This window comes from Canis lupus, chromosome 27, assembly GCF_048164855.1.
Source record: "Canis lupus baileyi chromosome 27, mCanLup2.hap1, whole genome shotgun sequence".
NCBI lineage: Eukaryota > Metazoa > Chordata > Mammalia > Carnivora > Canidae > Canis > Canis lupus.
The window spans coordinates 20,663,124-20,689,426 of record NC_132864.1 but is presented as its reverse complement, the minus strand read 5'-3'; the positions used below and the strand labels follow the sequence as shown (position 1 = coordinate 20,689,426).

Below are 26,303 nucleotides of genomic sequence, written 5' to 3'. Positions count from 1 at the left end.
CTATACATGGGACCGTATCCAGCTAAGACTGGGCTCCTACATAACGCAATGATTTAGGATGTCAGATGACTCTTCCTCTGACCCCACTACACTGTTGGCCAACAAGTCCTAGAAGAGCTGTGTTCCAGATGCTTCCTTTCCCTTCCCTTCTGATGCCTAGAACTTGGTCCACACCACTGCCATCACCTTTTGTCTGGGTGACTGCCACAGCCTCCTCTACAGAATCCCATTCTTGGCTGCACCATGGTCAACTCTACACATTGGCAGAGTGGTCTTTCGAGAACAGAATTAGGTTTTGTCACCTTCCTTCTTAAAACCTGCGGCAGGTATCCATGGCTCTCAAAACCCCACCTCCCTCCAGGGCAAGCATCCAACCAGCAAGCACCATTTGATCGCACTAATCCAGTCTCATCTTCCCTGATCCTGCCTTCCCTCTCTCCTCCTCCCTTCGCTCACTATGAGTTGACTTGCCCTGGTCTTGGACTCCCTAGCATTGACTTTGCCTCACTGCCTGGTCCCCTTTCCCTCCAGATCTTTGCAAATCTGACTTCTTTTGACAACCAGTTCTCAGCCTAAATACCATTTGTCCACAAAGGCCTTACTACCCACTCACTACTGCATCACCTGATTTTAATTCTCCATGAAGCTCCTATTATTACTCAGTATTTTCTTACTATTTTATGCGTTTTTCTGTTTCTGTTCTGTTCAGTTTTCTATTTCTGTTCCAGGATACCAGCCCAGGCAGGGCATGGCTCTCATCTACATCCTACACTACTAGAGTCCAAGCACCTTAGTGTTCTGGTGATATTTATTGGATTAATTTTTGGAATTAATCCCATTTTTATTTTGTTGCATTTTTCTTGTCCTAGGGAGACACAGGGGAGGGGTGGTTTGAGCAAGCATTCTTTGCCAAGCCTTTTCTCTGGATAACTTTGAAAATCCTGTTGTGATTTTTCTTCTTCCAGGAAGGCTTCACGGCTGCCTGGCCTGGTCATCACCTCATCCCAGTGATGGGAATCCTCCTTCCCCAGTCGATGTGGTCTGTGGACTTTTGTGTATTTCCCCTGAGGCAAGAGGTCCAGGGTGAAGGGGAATTCTTTGGTCCTCTTCATGGATACTTGTCCATTTTCCTTTGATTTTGAGCCTGACTTTTACATCATCTTTGCCCATAAAGAACTTCAGTCTATCTAGAGGAAAGAAAGTATCTAGACAAGGGACCAGTGCTAGAAAGACTATCACCTAACAGGTGCCAGACACTCTCTCAGGTACTCAAAGCACATTATTTCATTGGATCTTCATAGAATCTTGTGAAGTAGAGGAATTATTATGCATTTTTACAGGACATTGAGGTTCAGAGAGGTTAAATGACGTCATGAACTTCATCCAGCTAGTAAGAAGGAGAGATCTAGTTCCTATGTTACTATTATATATTTTCCTAATTGTAGTAAAATACCTATAGCATAACATTGACCATTTTAACCATTTTAAAGTATATGAGTTAGTGGCATTAAGTACATTCATAGCCTTGTGCAACTCACCACTATCCAGTTCTAGAACTTTCTCATCACCCTAGATGGGAACCGCAAGCTCATTAAACAGTCACTTCTTATTCCCCCTCTTGCCCCTAGACCTGAACAACCACTGATCTGTTTTCTGCCTCTGTGCTTTTGCCTATTTTTGATATTTCACCTAAACGGAATCATCATGTGTGGTTTTGTGTGTGTGTATGTGTGTTTTCCACTTAGCTAATATTTTTGAGGTTCATCCATATCATAGCATGAATTAGTACTTCATAATTCTGAATCATATTCCATTGTATGGATAGACCATAATTCGTTTATCCATTCATGTGTTGATGGGCATTTGGGTTGTTTTCATCTTTTGACTCTTGTGCATAATGCTGCTATCAACATCGTGTAAAGTTTTTGTTTGAACACCTGGTTTCAGTTCTTCTGGGTATATATCTAGGAGTGGAATTTCTGGGTCTTATGCTGATTTTTCTACAATGGGTGCACCACTTTACAAGCCCACCAGCAATGGACAAGGTTCTGGTTTCTCCACATCCTTGTCAACACTTGTTCCTTTTTTGACTTCTTGATCATGCCATCCTAGTGGGTGTGAAGTGGTATCTCACTGTGGTTTTTGATTTGCATTTTCCTAATGACTAATGATGTGGAGCATCTTTTCATGTAGGCTTGGCCAGTTGTATATCTTCTTTGGAGAATGTCTATTCTAGTCCTTTGCCTATATATGTGTGTGTGTGTGTGTGTGTGTGTGTATATATATATATATATATATATATATAGTGTGTGTGTGTGTGTGTGTGTATGTTTTAGTATTGTTTCCTTGAAGATTTTATTTATTTATTTGAGAGAGAGAGACACACAGCACGAGTGGGGGGAGGGCAAGAGAGAAACAGACTCCATGAGCAGGGAGCCCAATATGAGGCTCGCTCCCAGGACCCTGGGATCATGACCTGAGCTGAAGGCAGACGCTTAACTAATTGAGCCACCCAGGTACCCCTATTTTAGTATTGTTTTAAGAAACTTTTTGTAAAGCATAACTTTCATTCAAAAGTAAAGTGCACAGTTTTTAGGTACAGTTTGATAAATTTGTATATATTGTGATACCCATGTACTCACCACTCACTCAAGACTGAAGATATGTCCAGCCCCCAGAAGGCTTCTTGAGTCTCATTCTAGTCAATAACCTACTCAAAGAAAATCACCCTTCTGCCCTTTCTAGCATAGATTATAATTTTGCCTGTTTTTGAACTTCGTGGAAACAGAATCCTGATGGAGTCATACAGTACAAGCTCTTTTGTTGCTGATTTCTCTTACCCAATGCACTATCATTGAGATTAAGCCATGTTTATAGTCTAGCCAGAGTTTTCTCTTTTTTTGTTGCCATGCAGTAATCAATCATATGAGCACACTATGTTTTATTTATCCTATTATTGACAGACATTGAGACTATTCTCAGTGTTTGGCCATATGAGTAACGTTGCCAGGAACATTCTTGCATGGGTTGTTTCATGGACATGGGCACACTCATTTGGGCTGGGTACATACCGAGGGGTGAAATTTTGGGGTCAGAGGGTATGTTCACTTTAGTAGATATAATCAGATAGCTTTTCAAAATGGTTGTACTAGTGTATAATCTCACCAGGATTGGGGGGAGGGGTGGATTCTGGTCACTCTCTTCTTGCCAACATTTGGTACTGTCAACTCCATTTTTAGCCAGTTTGGTGGGACCTGCACTGGTGTTAAACATGTTTTTCAATCAATGTCTCTTCCTCTCCCCCATCTTCCTCTTTCTTCTCTTTCTCTTCTTAGTATATTTCACATAAAACTGTATATGAGGAAGTCATTGCTGTGGGATTATGGAGTTGATATGCAAGTTCATTTTTCAAATTTTACCTATTAAAATACAAAGAGTTTCACCTGTGTCTTGTCTGAAAGCATTAAATATTCATCCACACCTGGGGAAGTGCGACTTAGGTGTTTGACTCACTCATGCTTCCTTTTTCCCAGAGGTCCAGTGGATCAATGCCCTGTTTGGAATGTGTTCAACCCGGAAATGAAGGGTGTAGCCTGTGGTCAAGGAGCAGAGCAGATTCTACTAAACAGTCTCCTGATGTTAGACTTACCAGGCCTTTGCTTTTCCAAACCTTCTCCTTCCCTGAGTTCTGTGTGTATCCCCTGCCTCCTCCCCACCCAAGAATGTTCTTTGGTCTTGAAAGGGTCTTGCCTGGAGGCCTCAGTTTGGGTAATTAGATCAGGTCAAATGCAAAGGATTTAACTGGCCCCATTTGAGAGGGAGTGAGCTGTCTCTCCTGTGTAAGGCCAGTGGGCATTTTTTCCTGTTTGGGAAAATGATTGATGGATGAGTGCTTTGCTCCACTGAGCGATTGTGAGAATGTGTGCTGTGCCTGTCCTCCAGCCATGCTTGCGAGGAGCTTGTCTGCCCCCAGCTCTGCCATTTCCTCCCAATTGGCTGGGCCAGATGCTCCAGACACCGTTAATGAGATGCTGAAGTTTATGGCCGGGTGAAGGCATTTGAGTTCAAGGGGACACAACCCCACACACGAGGAAGCTGAGGGTAAAGAGGCCATGTGAGTCAGCAGCTCTGCTTGACTCAATGCGCAGCAAAGTTTTGGAATAGGAAGTGGTGCAGAGACTAATCATTAGTTTGGGAACCCCCTGAGTGATCTTTGCAATTGAAGCTCTCAAGGGCAGGTGACAAATGGGCTTTGATCAAGAGCCTTTGGAGTGCAGAGCTGTGTCTGCCAGACCTAGGCCAGGGGTGGCCAGGGGCTGGCAGAAGAAATCAGGTGTGTCTCTGCCCTCAAGGAGTCCATAGCTGGAATTAGCTGAGAAGATGTTGCCAAACCAGGTCTCTTGACTTGCAAGTCAAAACTGGGCTACATTCCTTTAAAACGTTCCCAAGACAGAAGATTCCAGGTTGTCTTTGCTTGAGTTGGGGCACATGGGCTTGGGTGGGAGTCTATAGACCTAGCTTCTGGTCTTGGCTCTGCAACTGTGGGTTGGCTGCTTTGTGTTAGCTGCTGGGATGCAGGCTCATCCCGTGTGTGTTGGTCACAAGCCATGAAGGGGGTGGGGGGGTGGGGATAGACATTCATACAGCAACCACATAAGTAAAAGCAGAATTCCAACTGGGATGCATTCTGTGAAGGAAAAGCAGATAGTGCTAGGAGCATATGTAATCTGGAGATCTGACTAGTTCTGAGGGTTGAGGACTGTGTCTCTAAATAAGTGATGCCTAAGGTAGTTCTTCACTAACAGGATGGGGAATGGTGTTCCTGGCAGAGGGAACAGCCTGTGCAAAGATCCCGAGGTACCCGAGAATTTGGTATCAGAAAGATAGAGTCTGAGCATGACAAGGCAATGATAATACAAGAAGTTCTCCAGAGAGAGAGATCCTTGAGGGTCCCTTGAAGCTTTTATAAGAAGACCTTTGGAAGTTTTAAAGCAGGAGAGTGACATGATACAGCGTATACTTTTTAAAACTTCACTTTGGTGCCTGGGTGGAGAATGGATTACGAAGAATCAAAAGTGGGATGGGATGGGATTATTCAGCCATAAAAAGGAGTGAAGTTTTGCTACATTGTTACCACATGGATGAACCAAAAAGACATTAGATTCAGCCAAAGAAGCCAGACGCAGAAGTTCACATATTGTCTAATTCCGTTTAAATGAAATATCCAGAATAGACAAATCCATAGAGATAGAAAACAGGTTGATAGTTGCCAGGGTCTGGAAGGAAGAACATGGAAAGGAATTGCTTAGTAGGTACAGGATTTTGTTTTGGGGTGATGAAATATTTTGGAACTGGATAGGGATAGTGTTTGCACAACATTGTGAATGTACTTAATGCCACTGAATTGTTCACTTTAAAGTGGTTAATGTGAATTTTACCTCAGTATAAATAAAAAGTAAAGAAAATCAAAAATAAAGAAAAAAATTCAAAAGCTGAATTGGGGGTCTGATTCACACACAGCAGCAGCAGCCGCTGAAGTGAGGTGAGGGAGGAAGGTGGCTCGGACCAGAGCTTTAAGGCTGGAGATGGAGAGTAAGGAAACCATTGAAGAAGTAAGGATTCTCAGGATCCTTTTAGTTCAGATATATTCTGTGCAAATTAAGCTTCGGGAAGGTCAGAAGAACTTTGCTAGATTCCACCACTGGAATGAATAATCCTTTGCTCTACCTGGTAAAACAAGTGCATTTTCCCTAAGCACAGATTACGAAGCTGGGTGTCTTCCCTCCATAGATGTGCCGCCTCAGCTGAGCCCGGCTCTGGGGCTGCTGTCAGCACCGCCTGCTGTCAGGGAGCTCGGACTGGCCCGCAGACAGCAGCACGGTCCACCCTTGGCTCGTACGGCCCCAAAGGATGGAGCTGCCCTCACCGATGCTTTGTGCCACCTCGTTTTGCTGCTTTCCCCAGAACTGGCCCTGATTCCAGGGAAGACATTTATGTAATAGATTTCTAATATCCTGCGATCATGGGGAGATGTTCTTTTTAATTACACCTGCAGGTCATACTGCAAAATATGCACCGAATCATACACAGTCACAGTCATTGGACAGTCATTTTTGTTTGTTTTCTCCTCTGAGCGTGCTGGGTAATGAGGGCAGATGGTAAAGGTGAATCCCACATCTGTCCATGAAGACTTCCTTGGTGGGCAGGAAGTGATATGATTCCCTTCTATCTATCCTCATCAAATAGCCATTCATTCTCCACTTTCTCTTTCTCCTGCCCTCGTTTCCTCCTATTCGTCTTTCCATCCTCCCATCCTCTTTTCCTTCATTACATCTACTTCTCCATCCATCCGTCCATCCATCCATCCATCCATCCATCCATCCATCATCCTCCTGTCCTTCAGCTTTTTCATCCATCTACCCCTGCATCCATCCATCCATTCACCCATCCATCCTTCTATCCATCTCTTTTCCATTCATCTATCTATCCTTTGTCCTTTTCCTCATCCATCCACTCATCTGTCCATTCATCTTTCTACCCTTCCTACCTTCATTTTTCCCTTTCTTCTTTCTTTCCTTCTTTCCATCTGTCCACCCAGCCAGCCAGCCAGCCAGCTTTTTATCCATCCATCTGTCCAACTAACATTTATTTATATATTCCCCTTCTCTTCTCCATCTGTGGTCCTGAGTTAGTAAAGCAAATTGACTTTGTAGTAGTTACTGAACTACTGTTAAACTTATGCTGTGTTGGGCTTGGTTATCCTTATACAAGGGATCTGGCCTTGTCATTTGGTGGCCCAGTGCCTCAAGGCTCCTGTCAGTGTTTTGGAAATAATGATGATATCTATTGCCAGAGGGTATGACTGCATCCTATTCATCTGCCAGGGGTAGTGGTGGGTTGAGAGCTGCTGGATGTTTCAGATGAAAAACATGGCTCAGCTTTAACTTTTGGCTTCTTCCAGGTTAACTCCATACCAAAGAGACACCCAGTTTAACCTGGTCATAGTGATATTAATAACAGGTAACCTGAACCCTCACTCTGTGCCGGGCTCTGTGCCAAGTACGTTATTTCGTATCTCATCGAATTGTCACAACATCCATCTTATAGGGAGATACTATTATTTTCCTCATTGTCCAGGTGAGAAAACTGAGGCACAAAGAGATGAGATCACTTTCCTGAGGTCACAACCAGGACCCGAGAGCTGGTTTCCCTGACCGCAAAGTTTGCGAGTCCAACTTCAAAATTATACTACCTCGGTGTAGATGCCTCTTTAAATCTCCACCATTGGAGATTCTTGTGGAATGAAATAACACTCCCTTGTTTCTCTTCTCCACCCATGGGCAGGGAGAGCCAGCCACTGTGCCCTGCTATAACGGGAAGTACCTTCCTGGGCCTTGTTGCAGACCCCTAGGGAAATAATAAGCAAGGCTGCCAGCCCAAGCACTGTGAGGAAGCGACTCTGCAGGTGCACTTGGATTCCTTATAGCTGATGAGCAGCGGGCCTCCTGGAGAGGATGACTTTTAGGCTGCCTGTGTGGGAGGCCTCCAGTCTTTCATTAAGGCACCTTCCTGGGCTCTCCATCTAGGAGAACACATGCAAGGATGGTTCACTTTGGCCACAAGATGGCACCCAACTCCGAGCTAGACCTGAATGGGGCTTGGGGGGGGGGTGGAGATGGGGGATGAGGGAGGGTGGGGGGGGTAGAATGGTTACTTTGGGGTGCTGTTCTAAATCACACTCTGTTAAACTGATCAGCCAAGCTCCTTGGGAAGGGGAGAAACGTTTCCAAACCAGCTCCAGAGGTTCATTCCATTCAGCTGGTGCCAAGCCAGAGGCTGAAAGATCCAGGAAGGAAAACCACAGGGTTCCTGCCCTCAAGGAATTAGAATGCAGCATGATTAAATTCCAGTCATAATCCAGATTGATCATTTAATAGGCTTTTAATGACCACCTACTGTGTGCCAGGTTCTGTGCTAATGGTTGAGGACAGAGAAATGAACAATACGGAATCATTGCCCTCGAAGACCCACAGTTCACTTGGGAGACAAAAACTAAAAGAACAGGTTGGGGAAAATAAGAAAGTATAGCCACAGGGATACACACAGAATATCATAGAATTGAAGTCCAGGCAAGGAGGGAAGGGAATATCAAGGAAAGCTTCCTGGAGGAGAGGACACCAGAGTGGAGTCAGAGAAGACTGATGGAGATTAAGCATCCAGGGATGGGGAGGCTATTCTGGGCTGTGGGGACAGCGCCAGCAAAGGGTTGTAGGTGAGAAACAGCACAGAACCAAACTGAAGGGGAGACGGAGCAGCCCCAACAGACCAGCTCAGTTTGGGGAGTGGACATTGGTGCCATGTTTTTTTTTTTTTTTTTTTTTTTAAGATTTTCTTTATTTATTCATGAGAGACACACAGAGAGAGGCAGAGACACAGGCAGAGGGAGAAACAGGCTCCCCGCAGGGAACCTGATGTGGGACTCCATCCCGGGATCCCAGGATCATGCCCTTAGCTGAAGGCGGATGCTCAACTGAGCCACCCAGGTGCCCCATTGGTGCCATGTTAGAGAGACTGGGTCTGCCTGTGTGCACTTATGGATATGTTGTCCTCTCTTCTTCTGTCTCTCTTTCAGAGCCAAGAAGAAAAGCAAACCATTGAACCTCAAGATTCACAGCAGCGTGGGCAGCTGTGAGAACATTCCTTCTCAGCAGCGCTCCCCACTCCTGTCCGAGCGCTCCCTCCGCTCCTTCTTTGTGGGACATGCACCTTTCCTGCCCTCCACCCCTCCTGTCCACACCGAGGCCAACTTCTCTGCAAGTAAGTCACCCACCCGCCCGCCTGGGGTTGTTGTACCTTCTTGTCTGCCAGGTGCACACTCTGTGTTCTCTGCAGAGAAACGCTCCTGAAACACTTTGAACGTGGCTCAATCACCTCCCACCTGCGCCGCTCACGCCCCTTGGGATGGTTTCGAAGGGAAGGGGCGTAATTAGTACTCAGGAGGCTGACTGGCTGTTGTTATTGGTCCTCCGTTCCTACTCTTTTTGCCTGCAGGTGTGGAGGGATGACAGAGGGGAAGCAAGCATGCAGGGCATGAAAGGAAACATCAGCTTTTTCTCTCTGCTTCTCGGCCTGCCGGGTCACAGGATTTTTCTCGGGCTGCTGTGGATAAGGCATCTATGATTAAATTTTGTAATTTTTTTTTTGCCCCACTCAGGTCAACACATATAACCTTTCATTTCAAAGATGTATTTGGGTTCAAACTGAGTTGAGCGTGGCCTGAGGTGTTTTACATTCTGCTCCCGCGAATTTCTGCTGGAGACAAAGTGGTTATTACTCGGAACGGAAATGGAACTTTCTGGTGATCCAGGGCTGAGGTTTCAGAAGACGTTTAATCTTTTCTGCCCAGAGGCCCATTTTGCTGAACAGGCACAGATGTGGTCAGAGGGGAGCCCCTGAAAAAAAAAAACCCAACCCGTCCTCTAGCTCAGATAACGACTTTTATGGACTGGGAATTCAGGAGGAGGAGGAGGGGCTGCTAGAGCAGGAAGGGAGGAACCCTGGGTCCCCAGTACAGCCATGGGGTGATCATGCTGCTGCTCTGATAAATGAGAAGCAATGTTCACTGAGCACCTGTACATGCTCATAACCCCCACGCATGACCTCATTTGGTTCTTGCAACAAGCCATTGTGCGGACGAGTTGTTCTCATTGTGTAGATGAGGAAACAGAGGCTCGGGAACATTGAATAACTTGACAAAGTCACACAGCTGTTGAGTCATTGAGGCAAGCTTGGAAGCTGGCTCTTCCTAATTCCAGAATGGATAAGCTTTACCACCACATGTGATTTGATCCAAGATCCCTCAAATATTCAGCTGGGGGCCTTTCTCTAAATGTGGGATTCTCTTCTTTACCTATGCATAAGGGTCTTTGAACTTTTTTTAGGGAAGCTATGGACCCTCCACCATGAATTTCATGAAATCTGTTATTCCTCTTCCTTGGAAAATTGCACACTGTACCTCCACCATGGTGTCCAGTATCAAGACTGTTGAGCTCAGATGCTCTGCTTTAGCCCCACTGGATGGTAGGCCTGGGCAGAATGGTGAACTGTTTACAGTCCACACATGTGCATTGTGCATCCACGGCAGGGACCAGAAGAAACAGAAGTGACCAATGTGGACATCAATTAGGAGAACTTCTAGCTAGTCTGGCTTGTGTCTGTGCCCGGGGGGCACAGGTCCTGAATCAAGCAAACTAAAATAGACTCATGACACATATCAACACCAGAAGGCCAATTTATTAATTTGTCGAGAGAAATCACTGTCAGACCAGAAATACTCTGTGGGGGTAGGCCCGTGTGGCAGTCAGAGGGTGGCCTGGGAGCCCAGACAAGGAAAAGGGGTGATGACGTATCAAATGTGTCATAGCAGCAGGGTGAGGCAGGATTTCATGGCCCCGGAGGGTGATGCCAGGTACCAGTGCCAAGCTCTGTTTCTTTTTGAGCCATGTGCCTGACCTCGAGCAAGTACAGAGCCTTTCTAAGCCTCAGTTTCTTCATCTGTAAAATGGGGCTAACTGTAGATGCATTCTATCGGTGGTTGTGAGGATTAGATCGGCTCCTGCCTGTCGAGTCAGCTGCACAGGGCCTGGTACACGGTAAGTGCTTATTAATACATGGTAGCTGTTGTTATGATGTTTATGAGGTCCTTTTCCCTGGCAGCATTTACATCCTCTGACTTTATGATTAATTAGGGGGCTGTGGGAAAATGTCTTTCAGTTCACCCCCCCTCAGCATACACACATACTTCCCCATGGCCCTAAGGGTGCTTGGAATTTACCTTGGCATGACGCCGGGTGGCTGCCTCCAGCAGCCATCTGTCTCTGGGCATCACTGTCCTATGAGTGATATTACCATGGCCCTCTCTGGGGGCTTGACCACAGCTCTGCACTTTAGCTCTGTCCAGAACAGAAACATCTTCAGCCTGCTTAAAAAACCACATACTTATTCATTTAGACCCCTCCTCTCCTGCCAGAAAGTCTTGGGAAGATTCACCATGGCTCCCGACTTTTCATGCCTGCCCTGGTCTCCATGTAAGAGGAGAGACTGCTCCACTTGCCTGTGAGTAGGAGCAAAGTCCTTAATTAAAATCAGCCCTTAGCATTAAGAGGCTACAGAAGCACAGTTTACTGTTTGGACGGCCCCAGTCCTTGTATGAAGAGAGGTCGCCCTCTGATCTTCCGTAAAGGAGAAAAGTAACATTTGGATCTTAGCAGGAGAATGAGTGTGTATCCCAAATATTACCTGGAATCCCGTGGGCCAGTCCCACTTCCGCTGATCCTAACGAAGGATGGAAACAGAGGTAGCCCAATAGAATAGGCTCCAGGTTAGGCAATGAGAAGCTCTCTGTTAGAGTTTCCATGATGCCACCAATTGCTTGTGTGACCTCTGTCTCTTCCTCACCACGGTTCAAACTCACCACAAACTTTGAGACATGCATTATAATTCCCATTCTATAGATAAGGTAACTGAGACTCAAAAGAACAAATGATCTTGCCCGCCTTGTGGGTTTTGAATCCAGTTTCAACTCTAGTCTGTATCCTTGTTCTTTGGTGAAGCGAATTCCTTTCTCTGTCTGGGTCTCAGTTTCCCTCGTTGTATAATAAATGACTCCACAGGGGTCCAGTCCAAAGCTTAGAAACTCTGTGATTCCAAGGCTAACCCAGTGGGCTTTTCCTGGGTTACTAAATCTTTTGATCACTTAGAATGCTGGTCTGAGGACTCTGGGCTGGGACAGTTGGGAGGATGCGTGGGTCAGGCACTGGGTCACCCTTGTTTGTTCTCCCCTTACTATGAGCTTCAGAAGAGACCTTTCTGCCTCTGGGTCCCAGTGCCAGCCTTCCTCCCTCTGACCCAGTGGAGGGAGCTGCTGAAGCTGTGTCCCTGCCAGGCTGAGTCTGTCTGTCCTTTTGTCACTGTCAGATCTGGCTGTGGCTGCACTGTGATCCACCATCTTGTTACCCCTGCTGGAGACACCTGGGGACAGCATTAGAGCATTAGACAGATCTGCCTGTAGAGTGGCAGAGACTCAGACCCTCAGGGTGCCCTGCTTCCTCCGATGGGTCATGAGAAGGACTTCCCCTCCTTGGGCTTACCCTGTGTTCCTGGTCTGGGAGTGACGAGCAGGGTAGAGAAGGGAGTGTCGGAGCCCCAGCTTTCAGAGGAACCTTTCTCTGAGGCTAACTGTGGTCAAAACACAAGTTACTAAACCCTACCACTCAGTGGAAGATGGTGACTCAGGAGTGAACCTACCTCCCAAAGAAGCAGAGAACAATGGACTTATCTTCCCATCCTTGAGGCATTTCTTCTGTGTTTTGTTTGGGCATGTCGTGTGGCCCAGATAGTGTCTGATCGGATGCCCCCTACCCACCGACCAGTTTTGGTCCAACAAGCTGTGTGCTGGTGGCTCCTTGTAGGGTATCAGTCTGCCACTATAATCCCCAATAAAAGTCTTCTTCAGAATGCAGAAAATACTGTCTAGATGGGAGAGAGTGATGACTCATCATCATTCATTACCAGTTGGTGGAATGATTTTGGGAGTATAGCAACTAAGTGGTTGCTGACATGTCGTTGGGCACTCACTGAGCCCCCTGAGTCTGTTTTAACCTGGCAAGGAGGTAGTGAGGACAAAATGAGGAATGGGTGTAAGTTTCCCAGCACAGGGGCTGGTGCTTAGAGCACGAAGTGTCATAAAGGGTAGGTTTGGCAGCGATTGCTGCCTGTCCTATGATGGGATAACTTGTAACAATGATGAAAATGATGATAATAATAGCAATTGGCCTTTACTGTGCATTGACGATGTTGCAGGCACCGTTAATTCAGGCAAAGCAATTTACTTGCATTATATAAGCTTCCCAGTTCTCCATCAGGTAGTTTCTATTCTTATGCCTATTTTCCAGATGAAAAACTGAGGCTGGGAGGGTTTGAGTAGCTGGCCCAAGATCACAAGGGCAGGTAGGAGTTTGCCTTCGTTCTCAAGTCCCCATTCGATGGTGCTGAGGAACACAACTGCCATGCTGTCTTCGTTGAGACCTGGTTGCTTATCCTGGAGGGACCTTAACTTGTGCCAGTTTCCCTTCTGGCATCCTTGCCTCTTTGGGGAATTGTGTTGTGGGGTTCCACCTTGCCCCAAGGATGCCTCTCGTTTATCAGCATGCTGTGCTCACTCAGAGAGCAGCACCCATGCTGGCTGACAAATTGTTACCCTGCCAGACTCCGGTGTCGATATTCAGGGGCCATTGTCCCAGGTGGTGGCTGTGCCTGTAGGGGCCAAGCAGCTGCAGAACACAGCCAAAAGAATGAGTTGCAAATACCTTCTGCAACTCGTTTATCCTGGACATCTTTAGTAGAAGATGAGGAATGATGCTCTACTTTTCCCACCTGCAGTTTTCTGGGTGTTTCTTCGTTAGCTGCCTATGGGGTCTAGGACTTCAGGGCAGTAGCTCCCAAAGGGAACAGATGACTAATGATTTCCAGATTTCCCCTTCTTGGTCCTAATGGCACCAGCTGGGGTTTTATACACGGCCCCCATCCTATAAAATATAGTCCTTCGCAGGTGTCTTGAATGATGGTGTGCCCTCCCCTTGTCCTGTCTCACCAGACGTGCTCTCCTCATCTCTTTGCTGAGCATTTCCTGTGCTTTTTCATGGACACAAGGCGACAGAGTTGACCCTCAGCTGAGGGCTTGGTCCCCGTGTGCCTTGAGGCTGAGTCAGAAGCCTGATTTGTTGAGGGAGGCAGCAGGTAGCAATAAAGACTGATGAAGCTGAACTACATGGTCCCAAGAAACCAGCCACTGGAGGGTTATAAAGAGACTCGGGATGGGGGTGATTATATAATGGGGTTTAATGAGGCTTGAGGCCAAGGTTCATTACCCCTTGAAGAGGACGACGAGAAGTGCATGTCTTGACAGAACTTTGCTGCCTGAACCATGTTCTCATCTCAGAATTTTGAGATTTTTGAGAAATCTCTGTCTGGCCAGACTCAATGGTGGCAGTTTCAAGGGGGAACCCATCTATCACATAGGAGGGTCCCAGAGAATGTTTCTCAAATGAGCAGGTTAAAAGTGCTGTTCCTCATCTCGCCTCCCCCCAGCAGATACAAGGCAGCACCCCTGTTGCCTGGCATCTTTGCTGTATTTTAGAAATTTTGCTATAATTTAGCAGGTCCTTAACCCATACTGACCATGTGCCGCTTGCCGGACAGGTGCTGGTCTAGGGCGCTTATAGCCATTAAGATATGTGTACCTGGACACCAGTAGAATCCACAAAGGTTCGTAATGCAGAATACTAGTCCCCTGTGCCATCTCTCTGTCAATCCTGCTTTAAAAAAACTCATCCTGCGTCTTGTTCTTTTGATAATCACTTCCACCGTTTAAGCTAGATTGTACCCGGGCTTCTCAAAGCGTGTCCCAGGCCAACAGCGTCTGCATCACCTGAAAGCTTGTTAGAAATGCAAATTCTTACTTTCCCCCTTCCAGACCTGCTGAATCAGAAGCTCTGAGGAGAGAGTCCAGCAATCTGAATATTCACCAAAACTCTAGGGGATTCCGCACACTAACATTTGAGAATCATTTGGTTATATGACAACTTAAAAAAATTGTTTATTTTGAGATAATTTCAAACTTACAGAAAAGCTGCAAAAACACTACAAAGGATTCCTGTACCCCCTTTACTGGGATTCATCCATTTTTAACATCTCCTTACATTTGCTTCCTCTGTAATCCCCCACCTTGTTTTCTCTCTCATTTTTGTCAACCATTTGGGACTGGATCATCTACACTCTTATGTAAGAGGTACACAGAGGCACCAGGTTCAGTAACCTTGACACTGATTCAAGACTTTCATCTAACCATATTCCTATTTTGGCAATTGTCTCAATAGCATCCTTCATTGCAATTTATTTTTCTGGCACAGGATCCAATCCAGGATTCATATTGCATTAAGTCCTTGTGTCAGGCTTGAATAGTTCCTCAGCATTTCTTCGTTGTTTGTGACTTTGACATCTTTGAGGAGCGAGGACCAGCTTCTTCACAGAATGTTTCTCAATTTGGGTTTGTCTGCATTTCTCCATGTTAGATACAGGCTGTGCGGTTTGGGCAGGATTTCTACTTATGTGGTGGTGTGTGCTTTTCAGGGCAGTCCCTCTTTATGGACTAGGTGTTTAAATTTTTCCAAAGAAGTCAGAGACTGTGACTTTTCTTTTTAAGGTTTTATTTATTTATTAGAGAGAGAGAGAGAGAGCACGAACAGGGGGTATAATGGTGGGGAAGCTGCGGGGCAAGGGGAGAGAGAGAGAAGCAGGCTACTCACTGAGCAAGGAGTTCTACTTGGGGCTCCATCCCAGGACCCTGAGATCATGACCCAAGCCGAGGGCAGACACTTAACCCACTGAGCCCCCCAGGTGTCCTGAGACTGTGACTTTTATGAGAAATCTCCCAATTTTAAAATGCTAACACCCAATGAAAAGTCTTTTAACACTGTTTGAGGTGGTATTAATCCCACAGATTTGTGGGCTGTATTTGGTCTTGGGGCTCTCAATTTTTAACCTCTGTTCTAAAATCATAGAGCTCAGGCCTAATAGGGAACTGAGAAATCACTGAGTCTAAGCCCTTATTTTACAGATGGAGAAACTGAAGCCAGAGAGTAGAGGGAACTTGCCTAGGGTTTCAGAGCTGAGATTTGAACCTGGATCTCCTTATGCCTAACTAATAGTTTTCTCCATTATGCCAAGATGATTGTAAAATTATAGAGTCTGCTGCTACTGAATGTGCTCTAGAGGAAGGAAACAGTACCTTTCTTTAAAAGGTGACACCATTTGTGTGTACAGAGGGCTGGTAATTGTGTGTGAGCATGCATGTGTGTGTGTGCGTGGTGCATGCATATAGTTAGTTATGAATGTTCTAGGTGAGGCAGCTTCTGGGTTTTTATCATCAACCCTTTCTTCTCTGTAATTTTGCAGTTCTTGCCCTAGCACAAACAGTTTGGGCTCAGCATGCAATAGACAACCTTAGACCTTTTGTTATGATTGCTCCCATCAGGAATTGTGGCAGCAAAAACTGGTTGGTAAGTGGTTGGCATTAGCAGCCAGGGGATCATTTATATCTATTGGAATGAGTCCTGATTCTTAGTCAGGTACACATTGTTGGCGTGGGCAGACCCATTCCCTGTCATCAGGAGTGTGTCTGATTGTACCTTTGTCCCAGTAATATCCCCCAACCCCTGGCTGAGTACTTCAACCAATTTTATAGCAACGAGAAAAGAAGTAACAAGTAATGTGGCTGTAGAACTACGCGATGTACACCCAGTATTCATTTTCCTCACCCATGTTCCCGCATCCCCATTCTGTAAATGAAGAAACAGATATTCCAAGAGGGGAAATCCATGCTTGGCTTCAGTTTATACAACTCATCAGAGCCGAGACTAGAAACCATGGTACCTTTAGACTCTAAGTCCCATGTGTTCTCTGCACATAATTTGGTCGGACTTCATTTCCAGGAGACACCAGTTGGGGCATGGTGGCTTTTTTTTTTTTTTAAGATTTACTTATTCATGAGAGACATATGAAGAGAGGTGGAGACATAGGCAGAAGGAGAAGCAGACTCCCTGCAGGGAGCCTGGTGTGGGACTTGATCCCAAGACCCCAGGATCACGATCTGAGCCAAAGGCAGACACTCAACCACTGAGCCACCCAGGTTACCCATCCTGGGTTGCTTTTATCAAATTTGTTTTCCTCCCCAAGAAAAAAAATTCATCTCTAGTGGCCTCATCTTTTATATCTACCCAACTGAGCAAGTCTGTATTTTATCTAGGTGTGATCTTTGGCCCTTCCTCTCCATGATGCCCCATATCCAAGTCTTGTTGAGTTGACCTTCTAAATAACGGTTGACAAACTTTCTGTAAAGGCCCGGGTAGTAAATACTTTCAGATCTGCAGGCCATATGGTCTCTATTATAACTACTTAGTTTTGCCATGAAGCATGAAGCAGCCATAGACTGTCTTCTAATAAAGTGGGTGTGGATGTGTGTTCCAATAAAACTTTATTTACAAAGCCTGGCAAGGGGCCAGATTTGGCTCAGGGGTTATATATTGTGAGTTCTCTTCTTCCAGTTCTTTCCATCTCCCCCTCTATCACCACCACCCTGGTCCAGACTATTCAGTAGTCTCCAAATGGATCTTTCTATATCCATTTTAGTCCCATATCCAGTCCACCAAAGTGATCTGGCCCTCATGGTTTCTACCATGATCTTAAGTGAACTGCGTCCTCTCCTGTTTTGAATGCATGGGCTACTGGATACCCTGTCATTGTTGTCACTTCATCTCAATCACTACTTCCTTGGGAAAGCATTTCCTAACTCCCCGAGTTATGTCGGTTACATCTTCTCTTGTCTCTTGTGCTTTCCTTCTGAAGCACTTATCATAATCCACAGCCATCTGTTTGTTTATATGAGTATTTGTTTAGTGTCCTGTTCCCCATTATCAGTTTCTCAAGAGCTGTGACCACTTTGCTCTTGCTTGTTACTGTATCCACAGTGCCTTGCATGGAGCTGGAACATGTAAATGTTTTTGAACGGACAACAACATTTTTGAACATTCACTCTGTAGCTGGCACTGTGAGCCTTCAGTTACTCAGGGTCTAGAGGACAAAAGAGAAAGGATTCTGTTATCATCCAGAGCTGTGGTGCTGGCTGAATTTGGCATTACTGAGGCAGGGGCTGAAGTTGTTGGACTTTGATGCAGTCTTTGGGATGTTATGGGTAGTCTCCTGCCTTACCTGACCAAAGAAACAGGCACTCAAGCAAAACTGCTAAAAACCATTTTGTTAATTGGAAACAGGGTAGTCTTTATCACTGCATGGTGGTGGTAGTACTAATATAGAGCTTAACACTCACAAGTGACAAACAATCCAAGTTGTGCGTTTGTTATTTTGTTTTTGTTTTTTGTTTTTTAGTAATAAGGTCATGTATTGACACATGTAACTGAAAAGTCCAGGGGTTGTGTAGGCTGCAGGTATGGCTGGATCAGGGGGGCTCAGTTCATGTCAGGACTCAGTCTCTCTGTATCTCTTGACTAGCCTCTTCCCCAGGATGGTTTCACTTTTAGGATCCATGTGGTAGTAAGATGATCCTGGAGGTCCCTTCCCTACTCTGGTACAGAATGGGAGAGTGAGATTGTTTAGGTCTGAAATGCACTGATTCAAATCAACATGGCCATGTGCTCTCCTCTAAACCAATCAGTGGGGTCAGACTTGTGGGATGTTAACTTATTGGCTTAATCCTAGGCTTTGATCTTTTCTTTTGGGCTTAGGAATTGTGGGTTTTATCTAAGAATGGAGAATGAATGCCAGGGAAGCTGATAACCAGTGTCCACTAGAGTAACAATGAATAATGGGATCCCTATCCTAGAGGTTTTGAGGAACATCCACATGACCAAGTCAGTTCATTATCCAAATTAGTGGGGCCATGTCTCCATGCTATGCAGAAAACCCTTTCAGTTCTCCAACATCTCCCTTGGACTGTGTTTCTCTGTGATCCCTGGCAAGGAGTTTCTTTACTATCCCTCTGACATTCCCTGGGAGTCTCTAGGACGCACACAGCCTCCCAGAGAAGGTTAACCCATGGTGCTGGGGAGAGGCTCAGGGCCATTCCCAAGACCAATAGCACCCCACTATTGGCCAGGCACCAAGCTGAGAGTTGGACAAGCTTGGGTTTGAATCTTATCTCTGTTTACCTAACGTCTATGAGCCTCAGTTTCCCCATCTTTAAAATAGGCATAATATGCCTTTCTTGTGGAATGGTTTCTAAGCTGAAGTGAGAGGGTGCTGAGCATGGTGCCTAGTGTGTAAAAAGCACTACCTAAGTGTTGTAGTCATCAACACTCCTGTATGGTCTTTGGGTTTTGGTCAATTTTGATCCTTGTCAGTTTCTGCTGGACATCACTCCTCCCACCGCCATGTCTGAACGGGGTAGTCAGTACTGATTGAATTCCTGATATGTTAAGGGTCTTAGTCCATTAGGGCTGCTGTAACAGAACACCACAGACGGGGTGGCTGATAAATACCGGGCATTGATTTCTCATAGTTCTGGAGGCCGGGAAGTCCAAGATCAAGGTGTTAGCATGGTAGTGTTCTGGTGGGGGCCCTCTCCTGGCCAGTGTTTTCTTACTGTCTTCTCACATGGTGGAAGGGGGCCTGTAAGCCCTTTGGGTCCTCTTTTTTATACACCCAATTCCACTCATGAGAGTCCACCCTCATGACCGAAGTACCTCCCAAAGACCCCACTTCCTAAGACCATCACATTGAGGGTTAGGATTTCAACATTCGAAATTTGGAGGCCACAGACATTCAGATCATAGCACTGAGTATCATGGAGGCATCAAATAAATGTCTGCTACCGTCCCTGACCTCAGAGAACTTGCAGTCTGGTTGGTTAGAAGCCACATGAGACACAGCCAAAACCGCTAGGCCAGGAGTTGGGAGATCTGGGTTCTCCTCGCAGGGCTGCTACCCCTGGCCATGTGGCCCTTGCTAGATTGCTCAACATTTCTGAGCCCTGGTTTCTTTATCTGGCCAATGGGCATGCCAGTGATTATCTGCCCATCTCACGGGAATGTTCATTGTTGGGAGGTCTGTGACCACCGTCTGAAAACTAGAAATTGTTTAGATGGACAAAATGTCATTATCTCTGCCTAGTAAAAAGCAATACAGACAGGCGGTGCAGACGTTGGGCTGTTATGCATTTGTAACGCTATTTAATCTGATTGGCTGGGCTTGTGTTCTGACTGGCTGAGCATATCTCCTGATTAGCTGGGCCTGTGTTCTGATTGGTTGGACGTGTGTTCTGATTGGTCAGTGCCCATCCCATAACGATTGTTAAATATTCTCAGACATCCCTAAATGTAGATGCCTACTTCTCTAAACATGAGAAAATTCTCAAGCCTCAGTTTCCTGGTATGTAAAGTGAGTGTAACCATATTGTCATCATATGGTTGTTGTATAGACTATAGGAGATGAAGTGTTAGTTGGATTAAGGTCAGCTTTCTTCACCAAGTGGTGTGCTCCAGAAAGGCGATGTTTTGTCTGTCTTGTTCATGGCTACATCCTCAAGGCCTGGCACTTCGTGGATGCTGAGAAGTATGTTTTGAATGAATAAATAAAGCCCAGTGCCTCCTGCTAGGGACATGCTCATTACTCAGTAAATCTGCATTTGGGACATGGTGGGGGTGAAGGATGCCCTTGGTGTCAGGCAGTAGGGAGAGGTGAGGACTGTGGAAAAACACAGAGCACCCACCCCTTCTAAAGAAGGCAGTCACCACTCATAGCCAATTGCTGCTCTATGGGAAGTGGACAAAGTGTCACCAGATCATCCAATTTTTCCAAGAGAAGCCAGACTTCTGTGGGCAGTTACACAACTTTTAACATATTGGCAACGGAGGAAATGCTTTACAAATGCTGTCATAGGTTAAGCAACATTTGCATGGGGGGGCCACCAACTAGTGACCAGACCCACCATACCTGGGATGTCCTTTGCTAATTCTTGTAACAGGAACTTTTTTAAGAGGTGGAGTCAGCCTTCCTTTCCACCCTCAGGACTGTGTCCTGGGGCCCCCCTCTTGACCTCCACTGTCACTCATGTGCCACAGAGACTATCCTCCCTGATATACATCTGCTCCTAGGGTGTAGCTTTCAAAACTGATTTTTCACCCTGGGCATTTTGCTTATTTGTTTCTCCTTTTGAATGGGGAGAGTCCTTTTTCTCCAAATAACAGGCTGCCTTCTGCTTCCTAGCCCTCAGACAGCCTCGTCCCAGCAGCCCACCAGCGGTGGCTGGGGCCCCGGGCTGATTACCAGCACACATCCTTGCTCTGATATCCAGGCCTCACCAGCTGCTGGGCAGGATCTGAGAACCTGCTCTTCATCTCAGGCCACATTCCTCTTGGCCAGAGATGAAAGTGGCAAGCATCTCACCAGGCCCCATGCTGCTGTTTGAGGCTGTTAAAGCAGTTAAAGCAGTTCTTTCCTCTGCTGAAAGCCAGGGCATCGCCAGGCAGGCACGGGTGGGCACTTGGCACCCGCATCCATTTCCCCCTCCTGCTTTCTGCCAATCTGCCTTTCTGTCTCTCATCTCTTCTCTCCATTTGCCTCTCACCATCCCTTTCTCTCTCTCCTCTCCCTCCTGTCCTGGTGACCCATCTTCTCCAGCCTCCTGAGCACTGCTGGCCACTCTGTGCCACATTCCTTGGTAGAGAGAGTCTGGACATGGTAGGGGGTGCTGGAGGGAGGGAAGACTACTCCTCACCCACAGAAACCAGAGCACCTGTCCCATGGGAGGAAGGCCTAGCATTTGGTGCTAAGTGCTGCGGAGAAGGAGTCAGGGGCAGATGGCAGAGATGTCTTGTCTGGGGCAGGGGATGGCATGCTCCTTTGGATGAACACCCTTACCGATCCCATCATGAAAGACCCTTGGCTCCTAGGGCCTTAGCCGTTCATTGGCACACCCAGCTTGCTGCCCCATTATTTTCTGTTTCCCAGCAGCATTTGGTCTCACTGTTGTCTGGAAGCCCCAGGAGCCGGGCTCTCCCTGGGAGGCTAACCAAGTTTAGTCACCCAAACAGGGGCTGAGCAGGACCTTCTGGGGTAGGGGGTAGCATGCTGCAATTGAAAAAACACAGAGGCTGTGCCTCTGCCAGCACCAGGGGTTGGCTACTTTCTCACTAAGGGGCAGCCTTACATAATTGAGTGGGCAGGGCTGTTTCAATAAAGCTTTATTTATAAATGTGGGTGGTAGGCCAGATTTGGCTTAAGCTTCAGAGCTGAACAAGACCTTGTTTCAGATCCCGGCTCTGCCCCCTGCAGGCTAGGGGGCCTTAGGTAAGTGATGTCTCTGAGCCTCAGTTTCTCACCTGTAAAGTTAGAATAGTCAGATCTCAGAGGGTGATGGCTAGATTAGATCAGAGAATGTGTATGCACTTCTAACACAGTGCCAGGCATGTAGTGAGTTGGTAATAAATATCAGTAATTGTTATTAACATAATGTTACTAACATATGTATATATTAGATATATGCACACACACACACACACACACACACACACACATCCATTCTAAGAGGTGCAGTTTTTTTCAGTGCTAGATTTGGAATTGCAAGAAGAGCCAAGAGTGTGGGTTTTGGTGAGGCTTTTTGTTCCACTGTATTTAATGAGGCTACTTCACCTTTGACCCTCATGAGGATGGATTTAGCCAAGGCCCTGTTTCTTCTGTCAGGGACCACCATGCGCACGGCTCAGCCTATCCACACTGAGGTGACTGCTCCATTACAGCCTCTTCCCAGTAGTCTGAGATTCTGTTTTTAGGGATGATGGGTGGAGAGGTAGACAATGAAATAGAGATTCTCCCAAGAAACAGTATGGTCTCTGCATATATGTAAATATAATTCTGAAAGCAGATGTATGGGATGGGGGGTTCAGGAGTCTAGAGAGAGGAGGCAGTCTGCCCTTACCCAGTTTCTCTCCCTCTTGGAAATCCCACAGAACCTGGACTGAGGAGTGGGGGGATTATTGGCAAAAGAGGGGTACCTGACTTAGAGACCTTCAAGATTGCATTTGACAGGGCTTTTTGTGGTGGAGGTAATAGACACCCATCATATAATTGGCTTCAGCAAATAAAAGGGAACTTGCTGGTTTGTGTACTGAAAAAGAAAATCTAGATACAAACAGGGTGTCAGGAATGGCTGGATCCAGGAGCTCAGTATCAACAGGGCATGTTCTTTCTCTATTTCTTTCTCTGTCCTGCTTTCTTCCTAGTGGGTTTCATTTTCAGTTAGGCTCCCCATTCCTAGTGGCCCTTGGTTGTTCCAGGCTTCCATTTTTATAGATCTAAGTGCATCAGGAGAAAGAGTTTCAGTATTAGCTCTGATTGGTCTGACAAAAGCACACACATGTCTATCCTGAACTGATCTTTCTAGTCAGTTAGATGGAATTCACTTATGTGGCCCTAGTCACTGGCCCATTCTTGAGTCCATGGAGTGGAGTCCAGTTGGGTGGCAATTAAGGGGGAATGGACCTCTGAGGAATCCTGGGGGGATATAACTCCCAGCATAGGGATACTGAGCAGGCAAGATCAACAAGTGCCCCTCATAAAATCCCACTGGTCTGTGGGTAGGACACCCGTGATGCATGCTCCCATCTGCTTCTCTCATTGAGCAGCCAGAGGGAAATATGAATGATTATTAATTCAGAAGAGGAGCATAAACCTATTTGATAAGAATTGCCCTTTCTGCTTCTTTGAGATTCCCATTTTGGAGGGTGTCAGGAATCTTTTTCCCCTTCATCATTGCTTTTCAGCTGGCCATGAAGTAAGAAGAAACCTCTTCTAGCCTGGTGGTTCCAGCCTTGGTTGTACATTCAGACCATTGGGGGGTGAGGCAGGGAGTTGGGGAGGTTGGCAGGATGGGGGTGCTTTTCAAAATTCTGATTCCCAAGCTGCACCCCAGTCCAATGAATCAAACCCCATGGAGGGTGGGGCCCAGGCATCAATACTTTTTTAAACTCTGGGGGTGATTGCAACATGGCAGCCAAGGTCAAGAACCACTGGTCCAGCTGGAGTAGCCAGTGTATTCAGGAACTCTTCTACATGGGTAAAGCTAAGCTTTTGCAGGATTTTCTGAACACCTACGACTTCCATGTAGGTACTGCAAACTTTCTTTTCTCATCTCGAGCCCCAGAAATAAATAGGAGACAGGCTTTGGACTGTGAGGTGATGCCATGTGATTTACAGGTGCTGGAGCCCCGCTGGGGCAGTATTCCATCGGCACCGTTCCTGCTTATTAACCCGCTGATGACTGTCAGATTATCTGGTCCCCTTGCTGCATCCTCGCCTGCTCTGGCACCGAGGCATCTGCTCAGGTCCCAGAATGCACATTTGCAGAGGTGGAGGAAGCGGGTGGGCAGGCAGGTGTGAGATGCAGACAGAGCTGCGGTTCCTGGGGCAGATGACAGACAGATCAGGCTGTGGGGACAGGACCAATGAGGAGACTTCAACAGCTGTCCAGAGTGCCTAAGATACCCGCCGCCCCCCACCCCGGGGTCATTCATTCGCTCAGCAGATGCTCATGGGGGACCTGCAAAGTCAGGCGCTGTGTGTTGGTGTCAGAATAAAATTGTTAATGCCATACCTAAGGTTTAGAACAAAAGACACAGGTAGTTCTAAGTGCTGGCTCTCTGCATCAGCTGCGTCTGAACCTCATTCCTACCCCATTCTCAGGGTGGAGATTTAACAAAAAGCTCCCATGGATTTAGGGCACAGAGACCAGCCCCTTAGACCAGGCTTGTGACCTGGTGATGTTTTCAACCAGCTGCCAGCCGGGTGAGAAAAATAAAACAAGAAACAGTGTTTCCATCATCCATGTTTGTGAACTAAATACATAGCCCTTTGGTTGGAGAGAATATCCTTCATATCTTTCTGGTGTTAAATGTCCTTTTTAAAATAGAATGATGGGTAATTATATAGATGGTGATTGTTTTTTATGTAGTTTCTTTCCTTGGAAATAAACATTGGCAACTCTAGTCCTTTATTTATTACATTTACTGGTCCATAAAATGCAAGTCAGAGATTGGCGTTCCAAAGGTTGATGATTAATCTTATTTAGAAACAAGCCCCTTCTTCTAAAAGCATCTTACATAAACCTCCAACATATGAATCAGCAGATAAAAGAGGAGTTGTTCTGAGTTGTGTGCAGCAGGGACCTGGTGTCCCATCCCCATCCCTTCCTCCTGTCCCCTGACAGTAGAGACCCTGAGACACTTCCGTGAAACTCAGTTTGGAAACTGCTACCCTAGGCATTTCTATAAATGTTATGAATGAATGGGGAAATGCAGGGCCCTTAGGAGGGAAGGGTATATTCCAAAAGTCCTGATTCCTAACTGAGTTTAGTTATTCCAAGGCTGACTTTCACTGACAAATTAGAGACCCTTCCCACTACCCATATGGATTTAGCACCTGTATGTGCCAAGCAGTGCAGTCCCCATCATAATAGTCCTGGGAGGAGGTAGGGTCTGATTTTCTTACTTTGAAAAAGAGGAAACATGGTCCAGGGAAATTACGTGGCTCTCTCAGCATCACCAAGAGGGAGGAAGGGCCTGGGGTCACATATGATTGCTTAAGATCCAGGGCTTTTGTCCACTTTTCTTTATGCTACAGAGCCAGCTCTGGAGTCTTGGAGGGGCTTTGGAATTATGAGCTCCCCTGCTATCCAAAACTAGGACAGTCTTCTGAAACATTTTTTGAGCCAAAATGGTGTGAAGCAAAGAAGTAATGACATTTTGTAAAAATGAAAGTCCTCTTTGGATTTCTTTCGCTTAGCGAACACAGGTCCTAATGCGGGTCTTTTGTAAAAGCAAGGTGGCATACAGTGAACTTGCGGAGAGCAGGAAAACCTGTATCCAGGAACTGTGGCTTTCCGAACAATGTAACTCTTGAGTTGATGACTTCAAAAGCCATCCCTCCATCTGTCCATCCAACCAGAAATATTTTTGAATGCCTACTCTCTGGGTGGGTACCAGGGATATGGGGATGACTAGACATTCAAGATCTCCATTCTCATGGAGCATCCAGACAGCTAGGGGAGACAGATGTAACAGAACCAGTTATAGTGGCAATGAGTGGATGTCTAGGATGCTATGAAAACTAAAAGAGAGGAGCAGGGATGGTAGGGGAGCAGGGATACCTAACCTAGCCACTTCACAGAGAGGCTTGAATGGTTAGCCAGATGACAGGTGCGGGGGTGGGGGATGTGCATTTAAGGCAGAAGGAACCCCTGTGCTGAATGCATTGGACATGTTTCAGGAGCACAAGAGTCTATGGATGGAGCAGGAGGGAGAGGGAGAGGTGAGCAGGAGCCCCATCAGGGGTTATAGTTTGGTATTGGGGGTTTATTTTTATTTTTTTTTTAAGATTTTATTTATTTATTCATGAGAGACACAGAGAGAGACAGAGACAAGGCAGAGGGAGAAATGGGCTCCCTGTGGGGAGCCCAATGCGAGACTTGATCCCAGGACCCCGGGATCACGCCCTGAGCCAGGCAGACGCTCAACCACTGAGCCACCCAGGAGCCCTAGTATCTGGGGTTTAATCTCAGTGCTGGGGGAAACTTTCCAGCCTCCGGCTCAGGTGCTGTACCTTACCTGTGCGGTTTCTGCATCCCCTTCAGTGGCAGTTTCTGCTACCTGACAGGTGTGCCTGTTACAGGTTGGAAT

The 26,303-nt window shown here is 46.3% G+C and overlaps 1 protein-coding gene across 24 annotated transcripts in view; it reads left to right on the top strand.

Annotated features, from left to right (window-relative positions):
• KSR2 (kinase suppressor of ras 2) overlaps positions 1–26,303 on the top strand; it is a 446,504-nt gene that overhangs the window by 264,346 nt on the left and 155,855 nt on the right. For all 24 annotated transcript variants that reach the window (XR_012019279.1, XM_072802706.1, XM_072802707.1 and 21 more), the window contains one exon: positions 8,633–8,817. Coding sequence is in view for 23 of the 24 variants with exons in the window: in XM_072802706.1 (XP_072658807.1) it covers positions 8,633–8,817 (185 nt within the window). In the remaining variant the exon portion in view is untranslated. The remainder of the gene's footprint in view (positions 1–8,632; positions 8,818–26,303) is intronic.